This window comes from Sinocyclocheilus rhinocerous, unplaced genomic scaffold (assembly GCF_001515625.1).
Source record: "Sinocyclocheilus rhinocerous isolate Xijiao unplaced genomic scaffold, SAMN03320098_v1.1 scaffold324, whole genome shotgun sequence".
In the NCBI taxonomy this organism is placed as follows: domain Eukaryota; kingdom Metazoa; phylum Chordata; class Actinopteri; order Cypriniformes; family Cyprinidae; genus Sinocyclocheilus; species Sinocyclocheilus rhinocerous.
Genome location: NW_015644072.1, coordinates 151168 through 166044, shown reverse-complemented (window position 1 = coordinate 166044; position 14877 = coordinate 151168). Strand labels below are relative to the sequence as shown.

Here is a 14877-nt window from a genome sequence, read left to right as displayed (position 1 = left end):
GGGAACTACTTTTGTCTACCGCTCCGGAGACGTCGATAGATATCTCCAGGGAAAAGTAAAAACACATCACAAATGACTAGCGGTCAATGCTGCTGACATGTTCCAGTGATACCTTACCCTCTGCAGAACTGATTAAATGGTGTGAAAATAAATGTGTTCAAGAGAGTGTTTATGGTCTAAATGAGTATTTCACACCAGACGCAGGGATAAAGCGCTCAGACAGCGGAGGCACAGTGTGTCTTTACAGTCACGTGATCATGGGCCTCCAACCCCATGAGAAGTAGGCCATGGGATTACAGCTGTATTCGAGTCTCAGCCGGAGACATCTGGAACAAACAGGCCACATATACACAGCCAATGTAACAGACATTTACAACCGAAAACACTAGATTGCACAACTCCGAGAAAGAGGCTGCATATTTTTGATAATGAGCCGCTACTGTGGAAGAGCAACAGCATTAATAAGACATCTGTTATGCATTCAGTTCTGTCTGTGCAACTAAATAATAAGCTGAAACTTCCACACCCACCATTTTCAAAAGCATTTTTTTAAACAAGTAGGCAAAATATTGTTTGACTAAAATTCAGTAAGTCCACATAATCACTTCAAGTCTCTTTCCTGTAACGTTGCACATAGCATCATTAAATGTTTTTATTAAGTGTTTCACTCTTCTTACGTAGCCACTCAGCCTAACCTTGCTCACATGATGTGGTCTTTGCGTCATGAAGGCCTGGTTCAGAAAGGACTAAACGGACAAGCTGCTGCCCACAGGCTTTGGTTTGTTAGTGTCTTACATCTGGACAGCATGTTCTCCATCCAATGAGTGCAAACAACTTCTTTCCAGATGTTTTCTTATAATCAGTACTGACATGCAAAGTGTTCATGAGCACACAGTCCATTAAGTGCTTTGTGTAACTAAACGTTGGAAAGAACAAAGAACTAGCAGTGATAAAACTGGGATAGAACAATGAATTTGGGTTGTTGACATGACATGGCATTTTCACTCTCTCAAGCATGGTTCAATAAATTGAAACTTTCATAAATGAAAAAGAAAAGCATATAAATTGTAATAAATTCCTCTGGCATAATTTTACAAGTGTCTATTTTAGTAAATGGCAATAAAAAAAAATGTAATCCATATAATTCTAAAAGCGTAGAAACTTGGTACATTCTCACAGAAAACCATGTCCTCCATTGTGACACCATATCCTGATTTTAAATTAGGCGATTCCATGGACAACTTTAGTTGAAGGACCCCATTCAAGGTCATGTTACTGAAGCCCCCTGTGAAGCCCATGTTATGTTAATATAGTAGGTTTTGTCTCAGAATTGTTCAAATATTTAACTTTTTTGGAACCACTATAAAATTGTTACGTTTTGTTGTCCTTTGGTGCGACACCCCTAAATTATATATATTTTTTATTAAAAACTGTATGTTAAACTACAAAAAAATTATTATTATGTGTGCGAAAATTATGTGTGCTAATGACAGGTTAGCTAGGAATAGCACGGTCATAAACTGACACAAGGCTGAAACATCCTTTGATGTCACACAAGAGGACAAGGTCTCTTTAAGAAGCATTTTAAGTAATTAAATAAGATGTGTTAAACTACTTTTTATTCTTTTTTTTTATCATGTTCAGTGTTCTTAAATGCAATAAATACATTAATTAAAATATTTTATGATGCTTTTGCAGAAAATTTGTACTGTTATAAATTGTCATGAAAATAAGTATAAAATGCGATACTTTGTTTTTGCAGAAAGAATTGAGGGAGAGAAATGATTGGAAGAGAGAAGACACGGAAATACAGTGGGTATAGAAAAGAATCACAGTTTTTGTTTTATTCAGCTGTATTTACTCGGTGCAGCTTCTAACATCCAAGTGAAAGATATAACACCAACATGTGAGGAAAAAAAATAAAATAAACAGAATCACTGATTTGGAAAAAGGATCACCCCCCTCCTAAAATGACTTGTAAACTCAATCAGGTGTAGTTAATCACCTTCTCAATGGCACACAAAGCCATTTGACTTTCAACTGTGATCAGCTGTGCTCATTTTGATTAGCTTAGCATGAAAAGAGCTTTCCTGGAGCATTTCAGTCCTTGGTAGTGCAACTGAGTCAAACAATCAACTATGTGTGGCACGGCACTGTTAAAAGATCTCCAGGATAAAGTTGTGGACAGGCACAAGTCACGAGATGGATACAAACAAATTTCAAAGGCTTTATCAATGGCTAGAAGCACAGTGAAGTCTATTATTGAGAAGTGGAAGGTATTTGGTACCACACAGACTCTCCCTGGATCAGGACGTCGCTCCAAACTGGATGAAAGAGCCAGGAGGAAACTGGTCAGAGAGGCGACCAAGAGGCCGACAGCAACTCCGAAGCAGTTGCAGGAATTTTAATTTAATATCACAAATTCTCCACAAATGTGGCTTGTATGGGAGGGTTGCAAGAAACAAAAAACACTCCTCAAGAAAGGCCACATGCATTTCATCTTAAACTTCTATACCATGATAAAATTCTGTACCATGTGCTCCTAATTGAGTCATAGAGACCGATTACATAAAGTTCTGTACAGAGAGAGGGAGCATGTTCTGAAACCACAAATCTGGTTCACAAAGTGGGTTCAGTCAAAGAAGCTGTGCAGAGACTAATGGAGTGGGTGGCTTTGTGATCATCCAAAGCTGCATGGAGAAGAAATTGGATGAGGGTCAGCCCTCACAGGGTCAGCAGTGCAGATATATCCTATATAATCACATCTGATTAGATTCATGAAATGCATTGAATATACACTGAAATTGGTGTCCAGGAAAATTTCTCTGTGACCACCAATAGGCTCTGCACTTTCAGAAAAAAGGGTACAAAAGCTATCACTGGGGTGGTCTCCTTTCAAAATGTACACTTTTGTACCTTCGTTACCCCTAAAGGGTGCATGTTAGTAGCTTAAAAGTACATATTAGCAGTAGTGGCTCGTGGTTTTTAAAATAGAGGAGGCACAGGGATCCCTGCCGATTATTATTATTTGCTTAACCACTTTAAAATGGCTTTTTGGTTGCTTTTAGTCAGAAAACGTAAAGAAAACGACACGCATACAGCAAGATAATATAATTTCACTTATCCTACCTGGCCTATCACTTGAAGCAAACATCCATCGCTTCTTAAAAGTCTGTGTTAAAAGAGACCTGCCTGTTGTGCCATTTAATTAAGCCGACTGCTGTAGCCTATATCCAGTTAGGTGTGTTTTTTTTGTTTTTTTTTGGTATATATACTGTTTGAATGACAGTTTGGTAAATCTGTTGGCGATCAAATATTAAATATCGCTACCCGTAAGTAGGCTACTTGGTACATTATCAGCGCAGCGGGAGACGTTCAAATTAATATCATGTAATTTACGTCTCTATGATGATTGGTTGATTTTTTTCAACACTCTGAAACAGCGCTGAAAGTGAACACTCGATGGTGATTGGCTAATTTTTTTTTACCTCTCCCCCGGCCTCCCCACCCCTTCTCTATCATTAGCGGTTGTAATTACATCAGCAGATTCGGCACATTCGCGATAGAAAAGCAGCTTCATTAACATGGTATAACAGCTGTGAAATTACAAACAAGACATGAACTGAAATGAATTGTGAATTTTATTAACATTAAATCGTCCTCCTCCCATTTTCACCTCAAAATTTTGGGGAAGCTGTGCCTCCCCCGACGAGCCGCCACTGCATATTAGTACCTAAAGTGTAGCCTATATACTAGTACCAAATTGGTGCAAATTAGTACCTTTTGCAATAGTGCTTCCCCAGCTTTTGTACTTTTTTTTTTCTTTTTTCTGAGAGTGCGTAAACTGCAAAATGAACTCTAAAGGCAGTTCAGTGCCAATGGCGTGAACTTGAGTGTCTGGTCCATATTATTTATTCTGCTTATTCGGATACAGAACAGGGACAGATTATCGAATAAAAACATTTTCGCATGATTCGTTGGACGCATGATTTATAGACATTACATTATTACATTTACATATAACCAGCTCCATATGTATGGCTTTTCCAAAGTAGTAAATATGCTCACTTGGTACAGCATTGCACTTATGATGTGGAGCCAGGGAAACACATTATGATAAAATGGCATGGTTGAGATATTGAGATGGCAGGGTTGTAGGTGGTCCTCTATTTTCGAACGTGTTGAAGTATTGAACTTTTAGTAGGCTACCACTCACCGAATATCTGAATTGTGGCGATACATACAACAACTGACTTAATAAAACATTGCCAGATTCATGTTCATCTGTTTCAGATAAAACTGAACAGTTAGCTCCAACCACTAGACATTTCACACGTATTTCCAATGAGCCTGAGTTCGTTATATCATACTAGTGTTTTTTGGGGGGATTTGGGGGGTGCAATGAAAATGGAACTAAGCTACAAAACATGAATTTGTGAAAACGCTGACGTCATACGTGTGCATACTCCGTGTTCAGACTGTATGTACATGCGCAGGCCTGTAGTGTTTCTTTACAAAGTGACATCCCCAATTACTGGCCTGGCATGCATAGTACAGTGTGTTCAGTTGTTTTCGCGGATCCGTGAACAGGGATCTTTTTGACAATGTTGTCTTCTGTATGTGAAACCTTTTAAAAATGTGAAAGAAAAACTTTTCAATTGTTAGTACATCATTGTCATATAAATGTTCCTTTACTTACTGTGTTTGCTTATCCTCAACTTTGTGTAGGCCTATCTGTATGTGTGTATGGGATGATTTTTTTCTTGTAGGCCTACGTTTTTTAAGTAAAAAGAAAAAAATCGAATTAAAAAAATATTGCACAGCTCTCTGGAATTCTTTGATCGATCAATTGTGGCATTCAGTGGCTGGATATTTTTGAATCCGCTGTCACCCATGGCAGTACTGCAGGGTAACTGAAACTGACTCTACTCTTTCTGTCACTTCATGGACTTATTTTAAACTGTCACAACTGGCGCCATCTTGTGTCTCATTTATCAACTGCAATGAAAATGACCTCAAAGGACTTGTAGTTGCATAAAACCAGTTCAATCATAAATCTCAAATAGGCTAAATACATTTAATTTTGGTACATAACATGCATTACCCGGTTAGCATCCCTGCTGTGAGATGGTGTAAATACCCCAGTCTGCAGGCAAAACATCTGTTTCTGATTATGGAGGGAAAAAAATCAATTTGTTTTTGTTTTTTTGTGGGCTCAAAATGGACTGTGATAGCAAAGGGTTTTGGGACTGTGTACGTTCACCAGCTAGAATTGCACTAACCAGCATAAACCAGACTGGTGCAGCGCATGTGTTGAGTGCTGAGCCTGAAGCTGCTCATTCAGGCCCAGAGTGAACCAGAGATTTAATCCATTTACAGGCTCAGAGATCTGCTGTGTTACGCTGACACGCAGACCGTGCACAAGGCTATCAAACATGCACATAAACAGGGGTTTTCTACAGGACGCATGCTGCGTTGTCACGTCGTCATATACAAAATTTGGGCACGGGGCTGACATTGACAATTTCAAGCACCATTAAAATAATCCATACTTGTGCACGTGCAAGTATTCTGAAGCCATTGATAGCTTTGTGTGAGAAAGGTTAAAATTCAAGTTTTATATGAGACTTTTCTCAGGTCAAGAGTTTTACCCGGTGGAATACCCAGTATTATTGTCTTGTTTTCCATTACAAATATCTAAACCTTCATAAACCAAATTACATTTAATTGAGATGCAAAGTGACTTAAGATATTAGGTATTATTTTCTGAAAATTGTTCACAATGAAGCAAGTTTATGCTTAACACAACAGAAAATCTGTTAAAACTCGACATAATTCAAAGCGAAAATATTTTTATTTTTCTTACCCACTGGCAGATTTTTCTTGTTGTGAGCATAAACTCACTTAATTTTGTTATATATTTTTTTACAAAATATAAAAAAATAACACCACAAAACTACTAATAAAATCATTTTTGTAGTGAAGGTGTTGCAAGGCCTCCCCCATGATGCAGACAGAATAACAGGCTTTTAATCAATGTCTGACACATTTGAAATATTGTGCAAAAGGCATTAAAAGAGGTGGATGGACTGGGGCTCATTTAAAAAAAACAATCAAACACTGACAGCTTCAGACACAAACACCACATCCTTACGCTGAGTGTGTAAACTGATCAAAACACATATTTATTTGTTTATTTATTTAATTAATTATTTAATATGAATCACCGTTATTGATAAATGTTATGTTAGAGTAAATATTGTTCAGAATATTCTTCTTTAAGATGTTTTAAAGAAACATGGCAAATGGACATGTAAGCAAAAGGTTTACTAAACAGCAGCTTGAGTCTACTTCATCTCTATTTCCACTGCAGGAGGCAGAAAGCAGCAGTTTGAATTCAACCAATCAGAGGCTTCAACATTTACATATAAATAAACATGTGGAAACAATATACTTGCTCTTATGAATTTATTTTTATGTTAATTATATTTACTTACAAATCCCCACTGTATAAAGCAGTATGTGCATCAGTGTGTATTCAACAGCCATAATTGTGTCAGCTTATTTACAGCATCATAGGGATGTAGAAACTTCTAACATGACTTTACTTGGACCCATTGTGCGAGCTGTCTCTTTAATGCCACGTGGTTTATATGCATGCTGCTGCTGATTGGGCTGACATTTTTGACACACCCACCAAACAAGAGAAAACGTATCTCAAACCCTGTTGCACACCGTTTTCAGGAAACATCTCGTTCAACCAGGAAACCATAGCAAAAAGTTGCGCACCGGTTTGAGCTTGAACGTGCCCCAGTTGTCAGTGTATAAAATCATGTCAATTATTTTGCTAAAGATTCACCACAAGTTAATAAAACTTGAAATTGATGCCAAATTTCTTAAAAGAAGCGAGTGCTGGCAGAGAAAAGAGCACATTCTTTCAAATATTTTTCCCATTCATTAAAGAAGCAATTTCTTTGTAATGTTGAATTATAATGTATTGGTTTGTTCAGGTCAAAACTTTTGTTGTTTCTTCGTTTTTTGTGTGTGACACATTTACACTCCTACGCCGAATTGAGGCAGTAATTAAAGCAGAAGGAGACCCTACCAAGTTATTGAGTACATGTACAGTAAATGAGCATACTTTCCAGAAGGCCAACAATTCATTAAAAATGTTTTTTTTTATTGGTCTTATGGAGTATTCTAATTTGTTGAGATAGTGAGTTGGTGGGTTTTTGTTAAATGTGAGCCAAAATCATCACAATTAAAAGAACCAAAGACTTAAACTACTTCAGTCTGTGTGCATTGAATTTATTTAATACACGAGTTTCACAATTTGAGTTGAATTACTGAAATAAATTAACTTTTCCACGACATTCTAATTTATTGAGATGCACCTGTATAGGCCTACAGGTACAGGAAGTTATAGGCTATTCAGGTAAACATTATCCAAATATAAAAACAGCTCAAAGCAACAATTGTTTATTGCACCGTTACTGCAGCATCAGCGCTAACACTTTGCTCAAGTGCTCATGAATCAAGTTAATCAGGGTGAAATGCGAGTTCAGTCTAGAACACAAGCTTGTTTATTTTAGAGTAAAGATCGCCACCTTGTGGTGACTGTGAAAATAAGCTCCAGCGTCTCAAAATATTGTACTTGAATGCCACATATATATTTACGTATTTTTACTTTTTATTTTGAATTAGTCTATGTACATAGTTTTATATATGGGTTAAAGTGAACTATTAAACTATTAAATGAATTCAGTCAGTGTTGTATTTAATTTCAGTTACTAGATCAGATATCCCATAATGCGTAAATAGCTGTTTCGTGAGTCATTTTCCTTTGTCTTTGAGTTTGTCTTTAGTGTGTTTAGGTTTTCCCAGTCAGGATAAGTGTGCTACTATATAGCATGTTTGGTTGTACTGTGTTACAGAGAGAAAATAAAATTTTAATAAAATTAGTGAAAGTAATCTTAAATCTTATTAAAACTTTAAATATTTTATGTTATATAAAAAAATAACAACTTATTTAACAGAAACATCAGAATGTCATTTATATATATCATATGATTCATCAAAGGTACAACCACTCAACTCATCATAATAGCTTTGCAAAACCTCCCTTCATTATCAATTATTTTTGTACTATAACATATTTCATAATGTTTCATCTGGTACGTCTGTTAAACATGTCAGACACATGTCTGTGTTTCAAAAAAGTGATGGGGACAATATAGTGGAGGGGACATGTTCCACCCGTCCCACCTGTATATTACGCCTATGTCCACCACTGGTATTTATCAACAACAGCCAGGACCGTTATATTTTTTATATTATCTTTATGCCGTTTAAGGTGAAAACTTTAATCACTTTAATCACAAATTTAATGAACTAATATTGTTATATTGTAAATTATTTAAAAGGAATCATATAGATAGATAGATAGATAGATAGAGTACTTTACTTTCACCATCAGGATGTGTCTAAAGGTTTCACTGATGCTTTGTCATCATTGCAAGTTTTCAGATGCTAGCCAGTCAGTTCTTCGAAGACACTAACAATCTCAAACACTGGGCAAGGGACCAGACCTCTCCACTACAACTATACAATATGTGTGTACTTTCAAGATTAAGACTTTATTGTTTTCATTACAGGTAATATTAATAAATATATTGTTTTCATTACAGGTAATATTAATAAATATTTTGAGTTTTTATGAAAACAGTGATAAATAGATATATATAATGTGTGTGTGTGTGTGTGTGTGTGTGTGTGTGTACAGGTTTATATATCCTGGTGGGGACTTAAACATGAATACACACAGACTCATGGGGACTCGTGTCACGGTGGGGACCTAAATTGTGGTCCCCACGGGTACAAAAGCTTATAAATCATACAGAATGAAGTTTTTTGAAAATCTAAAAATGCAGAAAGTTTCCTGTGAGGGGTAGGTTTAGGGGTAGGGTTGGTGTAGGACAATAGAATATATGGTCTGTACAGTAGAAAAACCATTACGCCTATGGAGAGTCCCCACAAGGATAGCTGACCAGACAAGTGTGTGTGTGTGTGTGTGTATGTGTGTGTGACACCTGGTTCTTTTTTTTTTTTTACTTCTGCCTAATTTTAAAGATGTAATTGTGAACAATAGTAATATTTGTAAATGTTTGTTTGCGAACATTTTGTTTTATGTTGTTTAGTATTTTTTAATTCATTAAACAAATGTTTTAAATTAATTTTGCAGTTGTATTACAAATGTAATGTTTGTCAACTGGAGCACTTTAAAGGGATAGTTCACCTAAAAAAATTAAATTTGCTGTTAATGTACTGACCCTCAGGCCATCTGAGATGTAGGTGACAGGTAGAACAGTAAAGAAGGTTTTTATCTGAAATTGTGATCCTTGGCGATTCATGCACATCTGTGGCTGCCGGTTTTTGAGTCAAAAAAACAAAAAAACATACAGACTAGAACAAATTACCAGTGGCTCCTGAGGACATTGATGTGCAGTTTATGAATTGCCAAAGACAACGGTACCACCTAAAAATCTTCTTTACTGTTCTACTGAAGAAAAAAGTCACCTACATCTCAGCCTGATGGTCAATAAATTAACAGCAAATTTTATTTTTTGGGTGAACTATCACTTTAAGCCTGTACTGTATGTTTAGTGTGTATGACAAATGTTATAATTGCACATTGTTGTTAAATAAAGGCTATTATGTGTTGTAATATGTGTTTTTTAGTGATTGATATAGACACCAGTTAATAAGTATACAACAATTTCTAATGATGCCCAAATAATAAATCTTAGTTTAGGTAACATATGAAACACATGGAGTAAATGGTTAAATTTTAATTGTCAATTTTCAAGTAACACTTTGAAGAGAGAAATTGAGTGAATGTAAAAAAAACCTGTGGAACTAGTTACTAAATAATTAGTTGAAGCAGCTTGAATTTTGTACAGTGCATATTAAACCACTTCAGACCCTATGTTTGACCTCATTAGGCCAACAAGTAGAGCCGATCCTCCCTATACGCAAAATACGCAAGCTGCGTAGGGCCCCGAAACACCAGGGGGGCCCCTTGCTCTCAAAGATGATTTAATTTTAGTTTCGTTTTTGAATTTGGCCAGCGGTTATGAAAACATGAATGATCATTTATTTTAATGTGGTGCGCTGTCACTCTTTCTACGTAAAAATCAGTCAAATCAAGTAATGTGAATGTTGTACAGTCTTGCTCGAGATTAAAAAAACGAGATGAAAGCGTACCGAGCCGCGGAAGAGACACTGTTTGTCAAGCGCTTTCCGCAAGCGGGATTCGAGACGGAGTGAAACACGGACAAATGCGTTTCATTCATTCGTTCATAACCACTCATACCCCACTCCACGGCCCAATTAAACCACATATCACTAAAAATCACACCACATATCTATGCATAGCAAGCATGTTTCCAATAGTTACTATTTCTTAATGTTTTAGGCATTATTACTTGTGTTGTTAGCAAGATTTAGCAACGTTAGCTAGATGTCACTAAAATAAATATTTCTACATGTTTCTAGCATGTTTTAGCACATTCAAAACATGTTCCTGATGTGTTTTAGTATGCTGCTAGCATGTTTTAGTTTGTTAGCACACTGCTATTGTCACGCTTCGCTACTGTGAGGGAGTGCGGAGCGAGGAACGATGAGACGTGGAGAATACTTCAAACAAAGATACTTTAATTACCATCCAATGGAACAAGGAAACCAGGAACACACACGTAGCAAGAAAGACGACATTCAAAACCGGACAGAGAACTCAAAACAGGAATTTAACACAATTCTTGCATTGTTTTAGCATGTTGTTGCCCTGTTTTAGCATGTTGTTAGAATGCTGCTAGCACATTTAACATGTTGCTTGCATGTTTTATTTAGTTTGCATGATAGGACTAGGTGTTATGATCCCAATATTCAGCACCATTTAGCCGCACCATAAAACATTTTCTACTTCGCTGTGAGCAGAAGACAGCGAGACGCAGCAATTGTTACGCTCTGATTTTGGTTCAGCAAGAATCCAGGATCATGGCCTAATCCATGTCCGTGGTTCTTGCCTCAGTACCCAATAATCAGTCGTGAATTTACAATTGCTAAGAAAAAGGACTAGGATGGTAAGATGGATAGATAAAGACAGTACAATTCTTCGCTGCAGTCATCAGGTGGGGATCCTTGACGTTTTGATGATATGTAATGCTGTACATGATGTGCACTTATCTTTCATGGATGTTGCCAGTGAGACACCTTATTTGATGTCCATCAGATCCCAGTTTCTTTGCGAACTTTAGCCTGGGTTAAAGATGTCTTTTGTTGAGGTGATGTTGCCAATGGCCTTTGTATGGTGTTTCCACCAATGCAACACATCATCAGTTGTGTACCCCGCTCTGATTTTGGTTCAGCAAGAATCCAGGATCATGGCCTAATCCATGTCCGTGGTTCTTGCCTCAATACCCAATAATCAGTCGTGAATTTACAATTGCTAAGAAAAAGGACTAGGATGGTAAGATGGATAGATAAAGACGGTACAATTCTTCGCTGCAGTCATCGGGTGGGGATCCTTGACGTTTTGATGATATGTAATGCTGTACATGATGTGCACTTATCTTTCATGGATGTTGCCAGTGAGACACCTTATTTGATGTCCATCAGATCCCAGTTTCTTTGCGAACTTTAGCCTGGGTTAAAGATGTCTTTTGTTGAGGTGATGTTGCCAATGGCCTTTGTATGGTGTTTCCACCAATGCAACACATCATCAGTTGTGTATAGGGTTGCCAGCTTCAGAAAATGAAAATACGGGACAATCACCGTACGGGAGGGGGTGGGGGGTTGTGAGTGACCGTGTATACACACACACATATATATAGTATGCATGAAAATGCATATTTTTCAATTAAAGACAGCTTATAGATTTAATATGGGCTGCTTTTGGTGGTGCATTTTATTGGTCATTTTGTGTTTCAAGAAGAAGGTCCAAGGTTAAGAAGTTTAATTAGTTACTTAAATATAAAATGTTTTTCTCTATTTAACAACATTACAATAGTGAAAGACGACGACTTCCCTTACTAATCACGTCTCTTGCGCGGCGGGATGTTGGACTCCTGAAAAATAATCATGTAGTTTGTATTCACCAAAACTGATTTACTGAAGTGAAAACACGGACGGAATTGGCGTTAGCGCGAGCGCCGCTTGCTGTGAGGCGGGAGTGACGAGCCGGCAGAGGATTGCACAGCCTTCCTCGAACAGTTATGTTCACGATTTCTGATTTACTTTATGTATACTGCGTGAGGGGGGCTGTGATTGGATGATGACAGGTATAGGTGATCATTCTCAAGTGATCAGCACCGCTGCTGTTGTATCAGTCAGTGGTTAGATCAGCATAGCAGTCAAAAAACGGGACAAGGGAAGTCACGTACGGGACAAATCAATTAGGCCCAAAATACGGGATGGTTGGCAACTCTAGTTGTGTACCCCAGCCTCATTGGGTGTTTCGGGCCTTTATCACAAGACACCCTCAGCCGAGGCAGGCCCACCACAGGCTGATCAGACCCGGGTGTGTGTCACTTTGTTACATGGTCATTTGGCAGCCCACACTGTGTCCATCCGCTTCAGCCACAGCCAGTGGCTGCTTCTTTCAGCGACAGTGGCCAGTTCCCTGACTATCCTCCGCTGGACCTGTCCTCTGATGCCCAACTCCTTCAGCAGCCTTATAGTGGAGCTAGCCACAAAGCCCCTGCAGCCCACTTCCACCGGGTATACTTTCACTGTCCAGCCCCGCTCCTCTGCCTCAGCTGCCAGGTTGGCATATCGCAGCTTCTTCCTTTCAAAGGCCTCGTTAATGACCTCTTCCCAAGGGACTGTCAGTTCGACTATTATGACGATCCTACTGGAGTTGGACCAGAGAACCAGGTCTGGGCGCAGATTGATGATTGCAATTTCAAATGGGAAAATGAGTCTGTGGATTAAGTCGACTCACATTTCCCAGTCCCTGGCTATATTCAGCTGACCTGCGTCAGGGGACAGGCACTTAGCCCCGCTTTTTCTCCCCTTCCCTAACAAAGGACTGCCTATTTGGTGTTTTAATGTAGCTAGCATAGCCATTTGGACATTAAAGTTCTATTATAATAATTTGTAAGTTTACAAGAGATTACTGTAATGCAGAGACATATAATACTGCTATGTGAGATTAATTGGCTTGGTCACAGTTCAATCATTTAACTGTAACAAACGGTAGAACTAGATACAATACATTTCAAACGAAAATATATGTTATAGTATATAGCAAATCTCAACTGCTTGATTGTTTATATTGATATCGCTAGCTCTAAACAGCTAAATGTAGACAGTTAGGAATTAGGTATTATAAACATTAACATTATAATTTCTGTAAAGCTGCTTTAAAACAATGTGCTTGTGCTATACAAATAAAATTAACACGACTTGACTACTATAAAAATACAAGTACAGTCACTACAGGCCTATCCAGGAAAATTCTGTAAATGTAAACATTGTGTATCTTGTGTAAATAAGCAGGAATGTTAGCAGATGTAATATTATATTTGATATTTGCAATATGAAGCGGTCGCTAGATTTTTATGACGTAATGGCAGGTTTATATTATACCAGTGCAAACACTTCTGAAAGAATTGAGCAATTATTCATCCTGCCGGCTGACAGAAACCACTCCTTCTGTTACATGTCCACATCCTGCTGTTCAGGATATGCTGTATGTTTGTGCTGGAGCTCAGCTGTGCTTTAGACCTGTGTGTTTTATTTCTATATCATAGCATCACCAAAATGATCTTCTCAGTAGTTATTCTCATGCTTATTTCTGTTGCGGCATCAGAAGGTAAGACAAAATGCTTGTAATTTTCTAAATTTTGCTGTTTAAATTATTTATTTTTCAATTAAAAAATTAACTAAGTAGTGTTTAATATGTAAATGCAATGTTTTGATATGTAAATGTTATGTCTGTGCTATATTCAAATTTAAGTCTTTCAGATAATCCTGCATTTATTTATTATCATTTTAAAAATCCATTATCTATATATTTTCAATATATATAAATTGTTTAGAATCAGAATAAATCTGTTACTTGTGAAAACAATTGCATTTAATCAGTTAACAATGAACTGTAACGAATTAGTCCACTGAAGGCGAGTGCAGTGAAGAACCCAAGTGCAGTTTATTTACAGAGTGATCCAAACATCCAAACAATAATCCGAGACTTGACATGAACAGACTTGACGAGGCATATACAGACTAGACTCACCGACAGCGGGTTACAACATCAATACACGACGAGAGACAATGGCAACATGATGGCTACTTATAACAAACAAGGAGGGTCACATGACATGAACAAACCAATGGGAAACAAGACACATGACTAAGACAACCAATCAGAACATGACACATACACAAGGCAGAGATACATGAGGGCAAGGGAAGCATGACACTGACAGCATGAAACAATTACAAAATAAAAGACATGGAAAACATGAACATGAAACAAAACCCAAACCCCACATTACATATCCCCCCCTTTAAGGGCGGCTCCAGATGCCCAAACAAACAAACAAAACCCAACAAGTCCAGGATGGTGGTGGAGTGGAGGCGGAACTGTGGGAGGGACGGAGGGCCAGGCCCATGAAGCAGAACAGGCAGACTGGGGAGCCATGGCGGAGCAGGCAGAGCAGGGGGCCATGGCGGAACAGGCAGAGCGGGGGGCCATGGCGGAACAGGCAGAGCTGGGGGCAATGGCGGAACAGGCAGAGCAGGGCGGCCGGGTGATGACGGCAGAGCAGGAAGCCATGGCAGAGCAGAGACATGGACAGACCACTTGACTGTGAC

At 38.0% G+C, this 14877-nt stretch overlaps 1 protein-coding gene and 1 long non-coding RNA gene across 3 annotated transcripts in view; one reads left to right on the top strand and one right to left on the bottom strand.

Annotated features, from left to right (window-relative positions):
* Positions 1 to 4074: 4074 nt before the first annotated feature.
* Positions 4075 to 14877, bottom strand: part of LOC107757923 (uncharacterized) — a 15906-nt gene continuing 5103 nt past the window's right edge. The window contains exons 3-4 of the long non-coding RNA XR_001641978.1: positions 11406 to 11409; positions 4075 to 4084 (exon numbers count right to left, since the gene is read on the bottom strand). This is a non-coding gene — a long non-coding RNA (uncharacterized LOC107757923). The remainder of the gene's footprint in view (positions 4085 to 11405; positions 11410 to 14877) is intronic.
* LOC107757922 (uncharacterized) overlaps positions 13736 to 14877 on the top strand; it is a 6443-nt gene continuing 5301 nt past the window's right edge. For both annotated transcript variants that reach the window (XM_016575530.1, XM_016575529.1), the window contains exon 1: positions 13736 to 13873. In XM_016575530.1, the coding sequence (XP_016431016.1) occupies positions 13753 to 13873 (121 nt within the window). In that variant the 5' untranslated portion in view covers positions 13736 to 13752. The remainder of the gene's footprint in view (positions 13874 to 14877) is intronic.